General features: G+C 44.2%; 1 protein-coding gene across 4 annotated transcripts in view; it reads left to right on the top strand.

Annotated features, from left to right (window-relative positions):
• PHKG1 (phosphorylase kinase catalytic subunit gamma 1) overlaps positions 1-17677 on the top strand; it is an 85959-nt gene that overhangs the window by 14790 nt on the left and 53492 nt on the right. For all 4 annotated transcript variants that reach the window (XM_075850395.1, XM_075850392.1, XM_075850393.1 and 1 more), the window contains 3 exons: positions 2025-2133; positions 4264-4439; positions 7358-7412. In XM_075850395.1, the coding sequence (XP_075706510.1) occupies positions 2051-2133; positions 4264-4439; positions 7358-7412 (314 nt within the window). In that variant the 5' untranslated portion in view covers positions 2025-2050. The remainder of the gene's footprint in view (positions 1-2024; positions 2134-4263; positions 4440-7357; positions 7413-17677) is intronic.

The raw sequence follows: 17677 nt of genomic DNA, 5'->3' as shown, positions 1-17677 counted from the left end.
AAAACCCTTGGCAGGGGTGCAGTGAATACTTATTACATAATTAGGGAAACTGGTCTTTGGGTGGAATATATGTACCATCACCCCTGGACGCTTTTTCTTTTCGCTGACCACTTGCTTTTGCCTGCTTTTGGACATAGTGGCCTTTTGAGCCATATTTTATTTGAATCATCAATAAAAACTCGTTTTAATCGTTCTTTCAGGCGGTGAATTTACTCTTAGAAAATGTTCCCTTGGTACAACCAATTAGACTCTTGGTACAACCAATTAGACACTGCGTTTGAGCTGCTAAAATATTACTGTAGGTGGCGGAATACGATGTGCATTGGTAAGGCCTCATGCACACGACCATAGCCATGTGCACGGCCGTGATTTTCGGGTCGGCCGGCAGTGGAGTGTCATCTGCGAATCGCGGGCCGTGCACATGGCCGCGGCCATTATTTTCTATGATATAAACCGATAGAATACCAACAGACAGAATGCAATAAAACGTAGTGCTAAGAAAAGGTAACCAGTAAACTGTAACGCATAATTGCCAACTGTATTACATGCACTATATTGAATCCTGGGTAATGACCAAGATATGCTTGGTGCATCGATCAATGATTGACACGAGACTAAACCAAGAAAATATGATCGACTACGGCACACAATATTAGAAAAAATATACAAATTTTATTGAATTACAGACATAAGACAATTAAAAAATGGAATAGGGGATAAGTCACACAATAAAAAGACGTCACATCAGTCAAAAGGTCGGGTATGAGTATTGTGTCAACATATAAGCAGTTTACATTATAGCAGCAAGAGGAAATGCGTGTGATCACAGTGGAAGCTGTGTCCAGTTGAGATCACAGCAGATGAGAGCCAGATATGTCAAAAAACAACGATATGGTAAGTACGAAAATATGGTACTAGTGGTTGTAGCAATATCTGGATAAGTATGAAAGGTAAGTATAGATCGCAGAAAGTTGAATAAACGATGTTATAGGACAGTGTTACATACCAGATATGTTTGGAGTTTGAAAAAGGTAACCAAAGATAATGGACATAATAAGGCAATAGCTGCTATACAGGACAAGAGCTATGAAACATACCGGTGGACATGATGGAGGTGTGAGATGAGACGTCTGAACCCGACGCGCATTTCGGCAACTGCCTTCGTCCGGTTCATTTTCTATGAGCCTGGATCATACATGGACCGTGGAAACCACGGTCGTGTGCATGGCCCCATAGGAATGAATGGGGCCGCTATTCTTCCGCGGATTTTCAGGGGAATTGCGGCCACAAAAGCACATTCGTGTGCATGGGGCCAAAGAGGACCACAACTGTCAAACAAATAGATTTTCACTGTGTGACAGGCGTCCAGGGACTTAGTGTAACCTTGAAGTCAGGTTGAGGGGGCACATTGTAAAACCCCTGCCTTGGGCACCAAGAAAGTTTGTCCCACCACTGACTGAAATCATGAACACTGATAACTCAACTACTAAAAACACTTTCTGATTTTTCCTATATTCATTGTTGTCACAGAAATATTTTTGTGGATCTAAATGACCATTCATATTAAAGGGGTTTTCACACAATGGATATTTATCACCTAACCACAAATATATGATCCCCGGGGTTCCCACGACTAGCGCCCAGTTGTTTCCATCGGCCCCATAGACATTGAATGGAGTGGCAGCGCACATGCATGACCGCCGCTTCATTAAAAATCCTCCCCTCTGCGATTGTGCAGTGAGAAGGAACAGGGGTCAGTACCCCCGTTCTAGAGATTGGTGGGACACCCAGCGATAATACAGTTATCACCCGTGGATAGGTAATAAATGTTAATTGTGGGAAAACCACAGAAATCAGCCACAGTGCAGCTATGCTGATAACTATGCTGATAACTCAGTTTCATGTACACTAAAGGACCTTATAGAAATGTCATTAGGTAAGTCTCCTTTACTACTGCCACTTGTTAGTGGAGGTGTTAACCCCTCAATGCTGCTGTTTATGAAATGTGGCCTATTGAATTGCAGGTTCCTAAGGGAAATAATAAAGAAAAATGACTCGAGAAGATGAATTACCTGATTGGCAGACTTCTCAAGAGTTTTATGAGAAATATGAGCCCAAAGAGATCCTGGGAAGGTAAAGACTTATTTGGAGGATAAAAGTATCATGCTATAAATTCACACCTCCTAAGTTTCTCTCTTTTGGAGGGACAGTACCTACTTTAGACCCATATTTTTCTGTCCCTCTTTTTGACCTGATAGATTTGTATAAATAAATCTGCTATACTGCGCCGAAAAGCATCTGCCTGGTTCCTAACTGCATATTAGACCTGAACTTGTATATTATTTCACAATTTGATGCAATTTGAACCTTAAAAAATGCATCTTTCACACAATGACCTATAAGTGTCCCTCTTTGGCCATGCAAAAAAAATGTCATGTATATGACTTATTATGGCAGCGAAATACTGTATATCAGAAAAGGTGATCTTTTGCTTTTTTTTTTTTCAAAACTTTGTTTGAAAGATTTGATATTAAAAAGATCCATAGTTTGTAACTTGCCAATATAATTATATAATTAATTAATGACTGATATAAGGACATTGGCATGGTGTTTATGAGGTACGTGTTTATATATTCTCCGTATGGACAGGATATGTGTAAAGATGTCTATAGAAATAATCCACCTCTTTAAACATGACAACCGAGCAGCAATTGCAGGACAGATTACCCCAAGGATTACCCATGCAAGATTAATACTTGCCCTGTTTGTGCCCTGACATTAGAAAATAAAACTATGGACTTTCCTTTTTATTTTCTAACCTGACACATGATGCATTTCATGTATTTCTATTTTGATTCTGTTATTTCTGTGTTCCTATATAAACATTAAAAGGACCTAGACACTAAATAAAAAACCTCAAAACAATGACAACTCAGGCTGGTCTGGATTTTTGTATCAAGGCCCTCCAATTATTAAGGTTAGTGATAGGTTGTTCTCTGGTCTCTGTAATTATAGCAGCTGTTGCTGTATTATTGGACAAGGCCACATTTTGCCCCCCACAGCCCTGCCCTGTGCATATAGAGAAAAAGTTTCTCTGAAAAGTCTAGTTGGAAGAACAACCGGAGAACTGGCCAAAGGCTCTTTTATGTGCGTGAGGAGTAAAGGTTAGTCCATCTGGTCCAATCCAACAGAAGAGGTACTGTAGCACAAATTGCTGAAAAACGACAAGCTAGCTATGATAGAAAGGTATCAGAACACACAGTGCATCGCAGCTTGCAGCTTTTGGTGAGGTAAACACAGACCGATCAGAGTACCTATGCAAATCCCTGTCCACTGCTGAAAGCACCGTCAATGGGCACGTGAGCATCAGAATTGGACCATGAAGGAATTGGAGAAAGTGGCCTGGTCTTATAAATCCCCATGCGCATCAATGAGCCTTAGGGTATGTTCACACGGCCTATTTTCAAACGTAATTCAGGCGTTTTATGCCTCAAATTACGCCTGAAAAAACACCCCAAATACGCCTATAAACATCTGCCCATTGCTTGCAATGGGTTTTACGATGTTCTGTTCCCACGAGCCTTTATTTTACGCGTCGCTGTCTAAATACAGCGCGTAAAATGACGGTTCGTCAAAAGAAGTGCAGGACGTTTTTGGAGCCGTTTTTCATAGACTCTATTGAAAACAGCTCCAAAAACGGCTGTAAAAAAACGCTGCGAAAAACGTCTGAAAATCAGGAGCTGTTTTCCCGTGAAAACAGCTCCGTATTTTCAGACGTTTTTTGTTAAGCGTGTGAACATACCCTAAGATGCCCATGACCATGTTGACGGTTTACTATTTATCCTCTCTTGGCCACTATTGGTAGGTGCTAATTACTGCATATCGGGAACGCTCCACAAGACCTAGCGTTTTGAAAATGCTCTGACCCAGTCGTGTAGCCATCACAATTTGACTCTTGTGTGTTGCTTAGATCCTTACACTTGCCCATTTTTCCTGCTTCCAACACACCAAATTCAAGAATTAAATGTGCACTTGCCGCCTAATCTATCCCAGCCCTAGACAGTAGCCATTATAATACGATAATCACAACACCTGTCAGTGGTTTTAATCTTATTGCTGAACCGTGTAAATATCTATATAGATATAGTATATATCTAAATAGATATGTATATATATATCTATTATAGATAAGTATGTGTGTTCAATATAAAAATACATATAATGTTCTGTGGATTTCTTGGTACACTTTTTTACTTTCCGTAGAGGAGTTAGCAGTGTGGTACGTCGATGCATCTACAAGCCCTCCAGGGAGGACTTCGCTGTCAAGATCATTGATATAACTGGTGAACATTTGACACCAGAGGAAATAAAAGAGCTTCGAGATGCTACCATCAAAGAGATTGATATATTGCAGAAGGTCTCAGGACACCCGAATGTCAGTGAGTAACAACTTTTACTTTGATGATGTAGAAATGCATTGCATATATCAGTGGCGTAACTACCGCTGTAGCAGCCATAGCGGCTGCTACGGGCCCCTCGGCATAAGGGGGCCCGTGTCGCCCGCAGGCACGGGCCCCCACCATGGCCGGAGGCTCCGCTAGCTGCCACTATGGATACTACAGCGCGACGCCACTTAACACCACGGCAGAGCAGGGAGGTATCTCCCCGCTCTGCCATTAAAGGGGTTGTAACTACAAAAGACATGTATCCCCTATCCACAAGATAGGGGATACATGTGTGATCGCTGGCAGCGATAGGGAGAACAGGGGACCGAAAGTCCCCTGAAGTTCTCCATCACAAACCTCGGACTTGTATGGCGTTACCTACAGGCGGGGCTGTATAGTGTTACTTACAGGGGAGTTCTGTATGGCGTTACCTACAGAGGGGGCTGTATAGCGTTACCTACAGGGGGGGGCTGTATAGCGTTACCTACAGGGGGGGCTGTATAGTGCTACCTACAGGGGGGCTGTATGGCGTTATCTACAGGGGGCTGCATGGTGTTACCTACAGGCGGGGCTGTATAGCGTTACCTACAGGGGGAGCTGTATAGCGTTACCTACAGGGGGTTCTGTATGGCGTTACCTACAGGGGGGCTGTATAGCGTTACCTACAGGGGGGCTGTATAGCGTTACCTACAGGGGGGGCTGTATAGCGTTACCTACAGGGGGGCTGTATGGCGTTACCTACAGGGGGGCTGTACGGCGTTACCTACAGGGGGGCAGTATGGCGTTACCTACAGGGGGGTTCTGTATGGTGTTACCTACAGGGGGGGCTGTATGGTGTTACTTACAGGGGGGGCTGTATGGCGTTACCTACAGGAGGGCTGTATGGCGTTACCTACACGAGGGCTGTATGGCGTTACCTACAGGGGGGCTTTATGGCGTTACCTACAGGGGGGCTGTATGGCATTACCTACAGGGGGGCTGTATGGCGTTAGCTACAGGGGGGCTGTATGGCGTTACCTACAGGGGGCTGTATGGCGTTACCTACAGGGGCGGCTGTATGGTGCTATTTACAGGGGGGCTGTATAGCGTTACCTACAGGGGTGCTGTATAGCGTTACCTACAAGGGGAGCTGTATGGCGTTATCTACAGGGGGGGCAGTATGGCGTTACCTACAGGGGGGCTGTATGGCGTTACCTACAGGGGGCTGTATGCCGCTATCTACAGGGGGGCTGTATGCCGCTATCTACAGGGGGGCTGTATAGTGTTACCTACAGGGGGGGCTGTTTGGCGTTATCTACAGAGGGGGCTGTATGTCGTTCTCTACAGGGGGGGCTGTATGGCGTTACCTACGGGGGGCTGTATGGCGTTACCTACAGGGGGCTGTATAGCATTACCTACATGGGGGGCTGTATGCCGCTATCTACAGTGGGGCTGTATAACGTTACCTACAGGGGGGGCTGTATGGCGTTATCTACAGGGGAGGCTGTATAGCGTTACCTACAGGGGGGTCTGTATGCCGTTCTCTACAGAGGGGGCTGTATGGCGTTCTCTACAGGGGGGTCTGTATGGCGTTATCTACAGGGGGGGGTCTGTATGGCGTTATCTACAGGGGGTCTGTATGGCATTATCTACAGGGGGTCTGCATGAGGTTATCTACAGAGGGGGCTGTATGGTGTTATCTACAGAGGGGGTGTATGGGGTTATCTACAGAGGGGGCTGTATGGCGTTATCTACAGAGGAGGCTGTATGCCATTATCTACAGAGGAGGCTGTATGGCGTTCTCTACAGAGGGGTGTATGGCGTTCTCTACAGGGGGGGTGTATGGCATTCTCTACAGGGGGGGCTGTATGGCGTTCTCTATAGTGGGGGTCTGTATGGCGTTATCTACAGGGGGGGCTGTAAAAAAGGCACTATCTACAAGGGGAGGTTGTGTGACACCCAGGGGAGGGGGGGGGCCCAGTCAAAAGTTTGCTATGGGGCCCAGTCTTTCCTAGTTACGCCCCTGGTATATATTATATCTAAGTGAATATGTATATGTGCAACATCACGGCCACAACCTTAAAAATAATCTGAAGGTCAAAGGACAGAAAAAATTTTTACAACTATTTTACTGCTGCTGCACCCAGATTTTTCATTGTAGTGAAAAGTATTTTTGAAAATCCCTTTCACATAATCTAGTCAAAAATGCATCGTGTTAGGGGCGTGTGGCATTTTCATAAAATCTGATAATTTTGGCACATATTTTCTGAAGTCTTACTCATTGACTTGAATAGGTAAAAGCGTGTGTGTAACTTCACGTAAATACTGTGACCATCTTTATGAGTAGTATAGTCATGTGGAAAGGTAAGGACACAACATGTAAAGGTTTTTTTTTTAACATATGTGGATATAGCAATATTTGAGCAATTAGCTGATATTGCTAGGTGAGGTTTTGTCTGGCCATAAATTTTCCCTGCAGCAGCCACTGTACATGGTGCCCATAAATAAAAAAAATGAATGTACTATATGCTCAGTAGCTCTCCGCTCTGGCTAATAGAGTCCCGTTGGTCACCATTGTGACAGGGCTCCGTTGTTTTGACGGAATCAATAGCGCAATCGACTGCGCTATTGCTTCCGTCAAAACAACGGAACCCTGTCACAACGGTGACAACCGGAAACCATTAACAACGTTTCCGTCACCATTGAGATCAATGGTGAGGGAAACGGAAGATAAGGTTTCCGTTTGCCTTTCCGTTGAGGGGTTAACATGATGGAAACCTCCGACGATACCCCTCAATGGAAGCGCAACGCTGGTGTGTACAGGCCCTAATATGCTGTTTTCTGAATATACATTTCCTTTAAATGATAAAAATCTGTCTACCTGCGTCCACCACTTGATGCTTGCTAAAGATTTGTCTGTTGATTCATTACAGTTCAGCTCAAAGACAGCTATGAGTCCCACACATTCTTCTTTCTTGTCTTCGACCTGTAAGTATACTCTAATCTTATTTGTTGCTAAACATTAATAAAAGTAATGACTTTTTCAGGAGACTATTATACAAGTTAAAACTTACAAGCATACAAAAAACAATCTAGAGACTCCAACATAAGGCAATAGGGATAAACTGTACTATGGCAGTCTGCCATGTTCTGAAACTGCAAACATTAGTATACTTCACAGTATATTCAGGTGTGGCACATGGAGATTGTTATCAATGGTTACTATTATCATCAGTCTCATTTTAATGCGCTATGCATTCTGCCAGGTTTAGATAAAGGTCAGCTACCTAGAACGCATGCGTCTCCTATGCCTGGGGAAGAGGCTCATCATACAAAACAAGGAGGCTGTCAAAAGACAGTTGCATCTATCTGTTGCACAGTCAGACGCGCTGGCACTCAATAGTAGCCCAGTTATCTCTGTAAGACTGCTCACACGTAACTAACCCATCATCAGTGAAGATGAGCATTGTGGGTACCAGATGCACGTTGGCTAGTACTGCTGGGGGAATTGTAGCTGGTGGTTATTGGTTGGCCATTATGGCTGACACTGTGTCTGTTATTCATGTGAGGCATTAGGGTTGAAATTCACATGGGGGCACTGTGACTAGTACTTATAGGGCACTGTTGCTGTCAGTGTTTTGGGGGGCATTGCAAATGCTGTTCATATGGTGGCCCTGTGGCTGTCACTGTGGCTTTCAGTATGGTGGCCACTGTTATGGGGGGTTCATTTTAACATGTTTGCCTCGGTCACCAAAATATTTTGCCCATCCCCTGCTTGGCACTCAAGCTTAGATCACAGGGTACTCATTTGCTGGAATTGGAGTATGACTGAACATACAGTATTATGGACGGTTAAACATGGGAAGAATTCTAATAATATAAGAGGAAGATACTGCAAACATAATAAATTTTCAAACTGACAGATGTTAGCAATGCACACAAACAAATAATAAATGTAATATATTAAAGGGGTTATGTGGGTAGTGAAAAGTATTAGCAGTGTACTCACTGCAGTATGTGAGTACACTGCTAATTTACATTCCCGTGCCCCGTTGTGCTGATTATGAGATTTTAATAGATTTTTATAGTGCTGGCGGGGGACCATATGTCTAGTTGCACAGTCTTCCTTGATGACGACACAACTCTTCATTCTGTGACCGGTCCCGCTGTACTCTATGTAATCACTGTACTATTGCTTGTGCATAGAGTACAGCGGGACTGGTCAAATGATGAAGAGTCACGTCATCAAGCAAGACTGGGCAACTAGACTTCCGGTCCCCTGGCAGCACTATAAAAAGGTCTATTAAAATCTCTTAATCAGCGCTACAGGAGACCGGAATGTATATTAGAGAGTGTACTCACATACTGCAGTGAGTACACTGTTAATACCTTTCAGTCCCTACATAACCCCTTTATTGGGTGATTTTACTCCAGTAGAAAATGTTTTTTGAATTGCAATTGTTTATTATGGCGTTAGAATAGTTTGGACTGTTTTTCTAACCTCCACTTGAATCTGTCCAGGTTATTACTTAGTGAAATACATCACAGGGACTGGATGATAGTGCCAGTCAGTAGACATGGAGGGGCACAGGTTAAAGGGAACTTATTGTTTGCCTGCTGGAAATAGGCATAACAAAGCTCTTGGTCCCTGATGTAGAATATGTTATGGGGTCCCCCAACCATCATACAAATTTTAGCAGGAGCTAATATCCTTTATGTTGATATTACCTTTTGTTTATTTTATAGGCTCTTCCTATTTTAACATTAAAGGGTTTATCCAGGGACCAAAAATTGCATTGCAATAATATATATTATGTGAAACTAAGTAACTTACTAATATACTTTCATTTAAAATTCTGTACTAAATGGTGCAGTATAAACCTCATGAATTATTCAGGAAGTGCTGGAGCTTTTCTAATAGTGATGACGCTACGACACGGCCCCACGTGACTGAGCTCTTGCTTCATGTGCTGTTTGTGAACATGACCGAAAGGGGCTATCACATTGCCTATTGCTTGAGTCCCGAGCAGAGCAACAGCTAGTGCTTTGCTCGGGACGCCAGCACTGCCCCTGACGTCCATATTTGGTCAATTCAGGGGTTTCCTATCGCTGGAGTCCCTGAGCAAAGCATCAGCTGATGCTCTGCCTGGGGTCTCCAAAACTTCTGCCCACGTCACTGTCCATATATATCTTTATAGCTTAAAGGGGTTATCCGGGGACCAAAAATTGCATTGCAATAATATACTTATGTATTATATATAGACATAAATATATGGACAATGACGTCGGCAGAGCAGTACTGGAGTCCCGGAGCATCAGCTGATGCTCTGCCTGGCGACTTCACAACTTCTGCCCACGTCATTGTAACTGTCCATATATGGACAATGACATCGGCAGAGTAGTACTAGAGTCCCTGAGCAAAGCATCAGCTGATGCTCCGGGACTCCAGTACTGCTCTGCCGACGTCATTGTCCATATATGTCTATATATTTATGTCTATATATAATACATAAGTATATTATTGCAATGCAATTTTTGGTCCCCGGATAACCCCTTTAAGTTATAAAGATACTGGAATGTATAACTGACTTTAAAAAAACGCATCAGTTATGCAATTCTAGTGCACTAAAATAGCATAGTCCATCTTGGCACAAACGTGATCAATGCCTAAATTAACTTCTAAGAAATGTGAAACTGAATAATGCTTATGTGAAATAGATATCTGCAATGTATTAATGAACATTGTTGTCTATACACAAAGTCTATGCCCTGAAAAAAATATATCATTCTTGGAATTAGTTACTCTCCTTTCAATGTGTGTTGTTGGCTTGGTTTTAACAGGTAAATATCTGGATTATTTGGTTATTGCAATATCTGACTACTCATCAGCATTGTAGGAGGCCTAGACAGTTCCCATACAGCTCCGTCTAGGAACACAGGGAATCTCCTGGACTTTGCACTTCAACAGTTGAATGGGGTTTATGAATGTCATTCTAATGAGTTTAGGATATCTGTCCAATGCCAAATGGTTCTGTAAGGCATTCTGTGCATTGTTGGGTACTGTACCTGCCTTCTTCTCTGTATAACAGCTGCCCTTGGAGACCTCTGACGGTCAGCTATTACAAGCTCAGATGTCCCTGTACCCTTTACTGTGCCCAGTTATATTTACTCTATGTGTTATTTTTACCTTTTGCTCTGTCTGCCTGCTAGGGTGCAAGTGAGACCTTCTCGTAACATCTCCAGGCACATTTAGATCCTGACATTTTAGATGAGTCTGTTAAATAACAGTTGGACCAGAGACAAATCAGTACATTAAAATATCTATAGTGCACTTTCACATTTATTCATACGCTTCGTTTAATCTTAAACCAAAAGCTGTCTGGATAATAATGATAAAGAAATAAAATCGATTAATCAATTTTGCTATTAGATGGTATATGGTTAAAGAACCTCTCATCAATCTACAATATTACTTACTAACCCACCTAATCACAGGGCCTCCAGCAAAAATGTCTGCATCAAGTAAAAGATAAATATCCCTAGAGTGTGCATGTTATATGGAAAATAGATTACAAGCTGCACAGATGATAGGGACTGACATGAGTGATTAAGAAATGGGGACAGCTGACCTATAAGGCTTATTCTATGGATGGGGTTCATACATTGAACTTTATCTACACAGCTAAAGTGCAGCTCATTCATAGGTAAAAAATGTAGGGGTGAGTGCATATAACATTAAGCACACTGTATAGTGCCAAGATTTCAAGCACTGAAGTTTGTAATCAGTGTCAATTATAACTTAATGATTATTTAGAATTTGATAAAATGAACTTTAACCCCTTGCTGACATTTGATGTACACTTACGTCGTAGCCGGGAAGGAGAAGAATTAAGCAGGCTCACTGGCTGAGCCCACTCTATACTAAGCAGGTGTTGGCTGTAAATTACAGCCATCACTTCACATTTTAACCCCTTAGATTCCAAAGTCAATAGCGACCGCATCATCTAAGCCGCCGCCCCAGGGATCGCATGGTGACGATGGTCGTTATGGCAGCCTGGGAGCCTAATAAAGTCCCCCAGGTCTGCCATCTTTGTGCTGCTATTAAGCCATGCCAGAGGCAGGGCTCAATAAAAGCCTGTAAAAATCAAGATGTACTGCAATACATTAGAATTGCATGCACTATATGTACAGTGATGTCAGGGGCTTCCCAAGAGTCGGAGTACCGGAGCAGAGCCTTTACTAGCGCTCTGCCCGGGACTTCAGCTCTGCTTCAGACATCACTATCCATATATGGACAGTGATGTCAGGAGCAGGGGTCCCAGGCAGAGTGCTAGTAGTGCTCTGCCCGGGACGATGGCTCTGGGGTTCCCCCTGACAACACTGTCCATATAGTGACGTTAGGGGGCTTTTCCTGAAGCGGATTCCCCAGCCAGAGCGCGGCAATGGTCTGGCTGGTGATTCCACTCCTAGAGGGAACCCCAAAGACACTACCTACAGTGAGGGTGGCTGTGTGGCACTACCAGGGAGGGTGGCTGTGTCGCACTACCAGGGAGGGGGCTGTGTGGCACTACCAGGGAGGGGGGCTGTGTGGCACTACTTGGGAGGAGGGGGCCTAGTGGCACTACCAGGGAGGAGGGGGCCTAGTGTCACTATATATGAGGAGGGGCCTAGTGCCACTACCTGGGAGGAGGGGGCTGTGTGGCACTACCTGGGAGTAGGGGGCTGTGTTGCACTACCTGGGAGTAGGGGGCTGTGTTGCACTACCTGGGAGTAGGGGGCTGTGTTGCACTACCAGGCAGGGGGCTGTGTGGCACTACCAGGGAGGGGGCTGTGTGGAACTACCAGGAAGGGGGGCTGTGTGGCATAAACAGGGCCTAATGTCTATATGGTGGCAGAAAGTGACATTTTCTGCCATTTTACGTGAGTTCCCTCGTAAAGAGGCCTACTAAGTCTGTGTCGCCCAAGGGCCCACATAAACCTTGAGCCGGCCCTACTTGATGACAAATACACCAAATTTGCCTAAGGCAAATAAATTAGCCTTTGTTTCCAAGGTACCAAATGAATACTTCCTAATCTGTATAAAACATAACTATTATTTGAACTAAATATTAAGCACACAGTTAGAATTAAAATACCCAATGTGATCTGAATGTCCCTATAGTATTCTACTGGTATCACTAAACCGTGTGTATCGTCTCAATACAGGGTCAGAACGCGGACTCTGAAACCACACTGCATGTGTGAGATAAATGTAAACAGCGGCTGCAGTCCGCTTACGGGGGACTTCAAATAACAGACCACATTGTTTTTAACCCCTTCCCGACATTTGACGTATTCATACGCCAAAGTCGGGTAGGGGAAGTATGGAGCGGGCTCACGCAGTGAGCTCGCTCCATACGATGCCGGTGTCGGCTGTATGTTACAGCCAACACTTCAGAGTAACTAGCGGCATCGCGCTCGAGCGCGATCCCGCTAGTTTAACTAGTTAAATGCCGCGGTCAATACCGACCGCAGCATTTAAATCCTCAGAAAGAGGGGGGCATCCCCCTCGAACAGCTCATCGCGCCCCCCGCAGCGCGGGGGGGCTCTGGTTGCTATGGCTGCCTGGGGGCTTAATGAACGCCCCCAGGTCCACCATCTTTGTACACCTATTAAGCCCTGCCTCTGGCAGGGCTTAATAGATGACTGTCAGAATCACGATATACTGCAATACATTAGTATTGCAGTATATCGTGCAAGCGATCTAATGATCGCTGGTTGAAGTCCCCTAGGGGGACTAATAAAAATAGTAAAAATGAGTTCAATAAAGTTTTTTTTCGTGTAAAAAAAAATTTGAAAATTAAAAGTTAAAAAAACCCACCTTTTGCCATTTTCCCCCTAGAGCATATTAAGAAAATAAATAAATAAACATAATTAGTATCGCCGCGTCCACAAAAGTCTGAACTATTACAATATATCATTATTTAACCCGCACGGTGAACGCCGTAAAAAAATAAATTGTAAACGCCAGAATGTCTATTTTTTGGTCACCTAATCTCCCGCAAAAAATAAAATAAAAAGTGATCAAACTGTCGCATTTACACAGAAATTTTATTATTAAAAACTACAGCTTATCCCGCAAAAAATAAGCCCTCATACCACTTAATCGACGGAAAAATAAAAAACTTATGGCTCTCGGAATTTGGCGACACAAAATATATTTTCTTTTTTACACTTAGGTTTTTGCTTGTAAAATTAGTAAAATATAGAAAAAACTATATATATTTGGTATTGCCGTAATCGTATTGACCCACAGAATAAAGTTAACATGTTGTTTTAATTTTAATTGAACAGTGAATAAATGGTGCTACGAAAAACTACAAATCGTCCCGCAAAAATCAAGCCCTCATAGTACTATATCGACGGAAAAATAAAGACGTTATGGCTTCTGGAATGTGGGGAGGTAAAAACGAAAATGAAAATCTGAAAAAGGGATGCGGCGGGAAGGGGTTAAAAAGAGAACAAGAATAGGCCCTACTTGCTGCACACCTATTGAAGAATATGGCGTTGCTTTTGAACAATACCACTATAATGCTCCTAAACAGAATAGTAAATGACACACAAGAAAAGGTCACTAATGTGCATGATATATATTGCATCTGAACATTATTTTTTTCAATGCAAGTTATTGGTGCTATTGTATTGATAAGTCTCCCTCAATGGAAATATTCTTGGTTGTTTAGGATGGTCAAGGGGACAATGATATTATTTGAGGTGGTCTAGAGCAGTAAGGCCTCATGCACATGACCGTAGCCATGTGCACAACCGGTGATTGCGGCAGCGACGGCCGCGGAGTGTCATCCGTGGGCCGCCTGCAAATCACGGACCGTGCATACATTGATTTCAACGAGCCCGGACCGCAAAAAGATAGTGCATGTCATTATATGGGCCGCATTTGTGGTCCGGGCTCATTGAAATCAATGTGTGCACGGTTTGTGATTTGCAGACCGCCCACGGATGACACTCCGCGGCCGTCGCTGCCGCAATCACCCGTTGTGCACATGGCTACTGTCATGTGCATGAGGCCTTACTGCTCTAGACCACCTTAAATAATATCATTATCCCCTTGACCATCCTAAACAAACAAGAATATTTCCATTGAGGGAGACTTATCAATACAATAGCACTAATAACTTGCATTGAAATGCAACGGTCGTGTGCATGGGCCCATAGAAATGAATGGGTCCGCAATTCACCCGCAAATTTGCGGGTGAATTGCGGCCGCAAAAACACGTTCGTGTACATGAGGCCTAAAGGTGTTAAAGTGTACTTGTAATTTTATTTCACTGAAAACAGGTCCATAGTTCTCTTCAGTTTAATTTCATAAAATATCTTTATAGAGGTGGGAGCTCAGTATGTCTAATACAGATCTCCATATCACTTTGCAAAATGAGAGTGAAACGAGAGTATACATTATATGAACTTATACAGCATTGAACTCAATACTAGCTGTAAAAATCCTTATAAAGCGATATACCTGGTGGTGGCAGTGTGGCAGTGTGGCACTGCAACCCCCATTAAGCCTAGCCCTTAACATTGCCTAAACAGTTTTTTGTGTTTTATCCACTATGATTGGTTTTACCTGCAGGGGGTGCTGTAACAAAACCAAGCATTTACTTTGTGAGAAACCAATCATTAGCAGACGTATAGAGAAGGGAAGCTAAGGTGCATAACCCTTGATTACACAATTCCATGGGTATATAAGGTGTGCGATAGGCTGTCTGAACACATATCACTCGTTGTTGCCATGGGTAAAAGGGGCGATTTATCAGAGTTGCAAAAAGGGATGATTATTGGCTTTCAAGCCAAGGGTGGCAGTATTTCTCAAACAGCGCAGTTTGTGAACTGTTTGCGTGCTGCTGTGTTGAAAGTATATCGTGAGTGGACATATGGCACCATTGGGAATAACCGACGTGGAAACTGCGGAGCACCACGTGTCATTGATCTGAGAGGTCTACGTCGGCTACGAAGGGGGCGAGGGCCGAACAACATGCTACAGTGGAGCAGCTCACCGTGGAAATCAATCAGGGGGCTACCAGATGTGTGTCTAAAACAACAGTTCAGCGAACCCTACTGCGTATGGGGCACTGAAGCAGATGTTCACTGCTCCTATGCTAAGGTACATCGGAAAAAAGGCTTCAATTTGCACGGCCGTATCGGAATTGAACCAAAAGGTTGCCTTCTCCGAAGAGTCACCTTTTCTGCTTCATCTAATGGATGGACGTTGGTGTGTCAGGCGAGAAACATCATAGAACTAACACCCTGCAACCTTTGCTGGAAGAACACAAGCGGAAGTGGCTGCAGCGTTAGTTTATGGGGAATTTTTTCATGGCATTCTCTGGGCCCACTCATCCATGTGAAAGGCACTCTGAACTGATTTGGGTATGAATCCATTGATGCAGATTACATCCACCCATACATGCTACTTTTCTTCCCTAGGGCAGATGGAATCTGGGCCCCCTAATTCGTCAGACTTGAACACAAGTGAGCATCTGTGGGACCACCTCGATCGTCTTGTTTGCTCAATGGATCCTCCCCCATGCACCCTCCAGCAAATGTGAGAAGCACTGCAGTCAGCATGGCTCCAGATAGCTGGGACAACCTACCACAGGGGCGTAGCTAGGGGGGGCAGGCGGGGCATGTGCCCCGGGCGCAACTTACAGGGGGGCGCCAGCACCACCTCCTCCTGCACTATAATTGTACCTGTGTCTATAGGACACAGGTACAATTAGAAGCAATGAATGGCCGGGTACGTTCCGTGCCCGGCTAGTCAGTTCTTTTGTACCAGTGGAAGCGTCAACACGCTTCCGTCGATGAAAGGCACTGACTGACAGGGAAAGTCATCCTGCCCAGCCAATCAGCGCCTTTCATAGACGCTTCGTTCAACCCCAAGGAGACCTGCGCAGAAGAGAGCAGGTCTCCATTGCTGCTGGCCGACGTGGGAGCGGGATTAAGGTGAGTTTGAATAAATATTTTTTTGTAATAAAAAAGTGTGTGGCTTTATCTACGGGGGTGGCTTTATCTACGGGGGGGCTTTATCTACGGGGGGGCTTTATCTATGGGGGGGCTTTATCTACAGGGGGACTTTATCTACGGGGGGGCTCTATCTACAGGGGGGCTATATACTGGGATGGGCTATCTATGGAGCACCATATACAGGGGTGGGCTATATCTATAGGGGGCTATATACAGGGGTGGGCTATCTATGCAGCACCATATACAGGGGTGGGGTATATCTACAGGGGGCTATATACAGGGGTGGGCTATCTATGGAGCACCATATACAGGGGTGGGCTATATCTACAGGGGGGCTATATACAGGGATTGGCTATCTATGGAGCACTATATACAGGGGTGGACTCTATACTGGGGTGGGCTATCTATGGAGCACCATATACAGGGGTGGGCTATATCTACAGGGGAGCTATATACAGGGGTGGGCTATCTATGGAGCACTATATACAGGGGTGGGCCAGGGGAGCTATATACAGGGGTGGGCTATCTATGGAGCACTATATACAGGGGTGGGTTATATCTACAGGGGGGGCTATATACAGCAGTGGGCTATCTGTGGAGTACTATAGGTGGAGCTATTTGTGGGACACTATATACAGGGGTGGGCTATATGGGGGCACTATCTATGGGGGGCACTATCTACAGGGGGCTCTATAGCAGGCACTATCTATAGGGGGCACAATGTGTGTGTATGGGACACGGTGTATGGTGCTATTATAATTAGAGGTGCAGTTTTTGGTGCTATTATATTTAGGGGCGCGGTGTGTTGTATAATGAGAACTTTATCTTTATTTATAGGTGTAGAAATGTTCGAAAAGTGAGAAGCTGAAGACATCTGAGTGGCAAACTGCAGAAATGGTCTGTGACCGGGAGAAGTCATAATATAGGTCTGGACCGGATGGAGAAAAAGAACTAGAATCTGAGACGTCACCGGTGAGTCACTTAATGTAAATAATTATTCTGCCTCTAATCAGTACTGTAGTCGCTGTATGATCTGCAGCGAGATGATTATGATATGATTTATTTTTTGTGAAACAGCAACTCCCACCATATCCTTATTATTGTTCAGGGCATGCTGGGAGCCTTAGTTTTACGCCGTACACACCTATACGGCAGGGGTTGCACTAAATTGAGCTGTATTTGTGCTGGGGCTGTATTTATGTACCGAGCTTGGTTCTGGTGTTGTGTATAGAACTATA

Source organism: Rhinoderma darwinii, chromosome 2, assembly GCF_050947455.1.
Source record: "Rhinoderma darwinii isolate aRhiDar2 chromosome 2, aRhiDar2.hap1, whole genome shotgun sequence".
Lineage (NCBI taxonomy): Eukaryota > Metazoa > Chordata > Amphibia > Anura > Rhinodermatidae > Rhinoderma > Rhinoderma darwinii.
The sequence above is the reverse complement of the archived record's forward strand: the minus strand, read 5'-3'. Positions and strand labels throughout refer to the sequence as shown.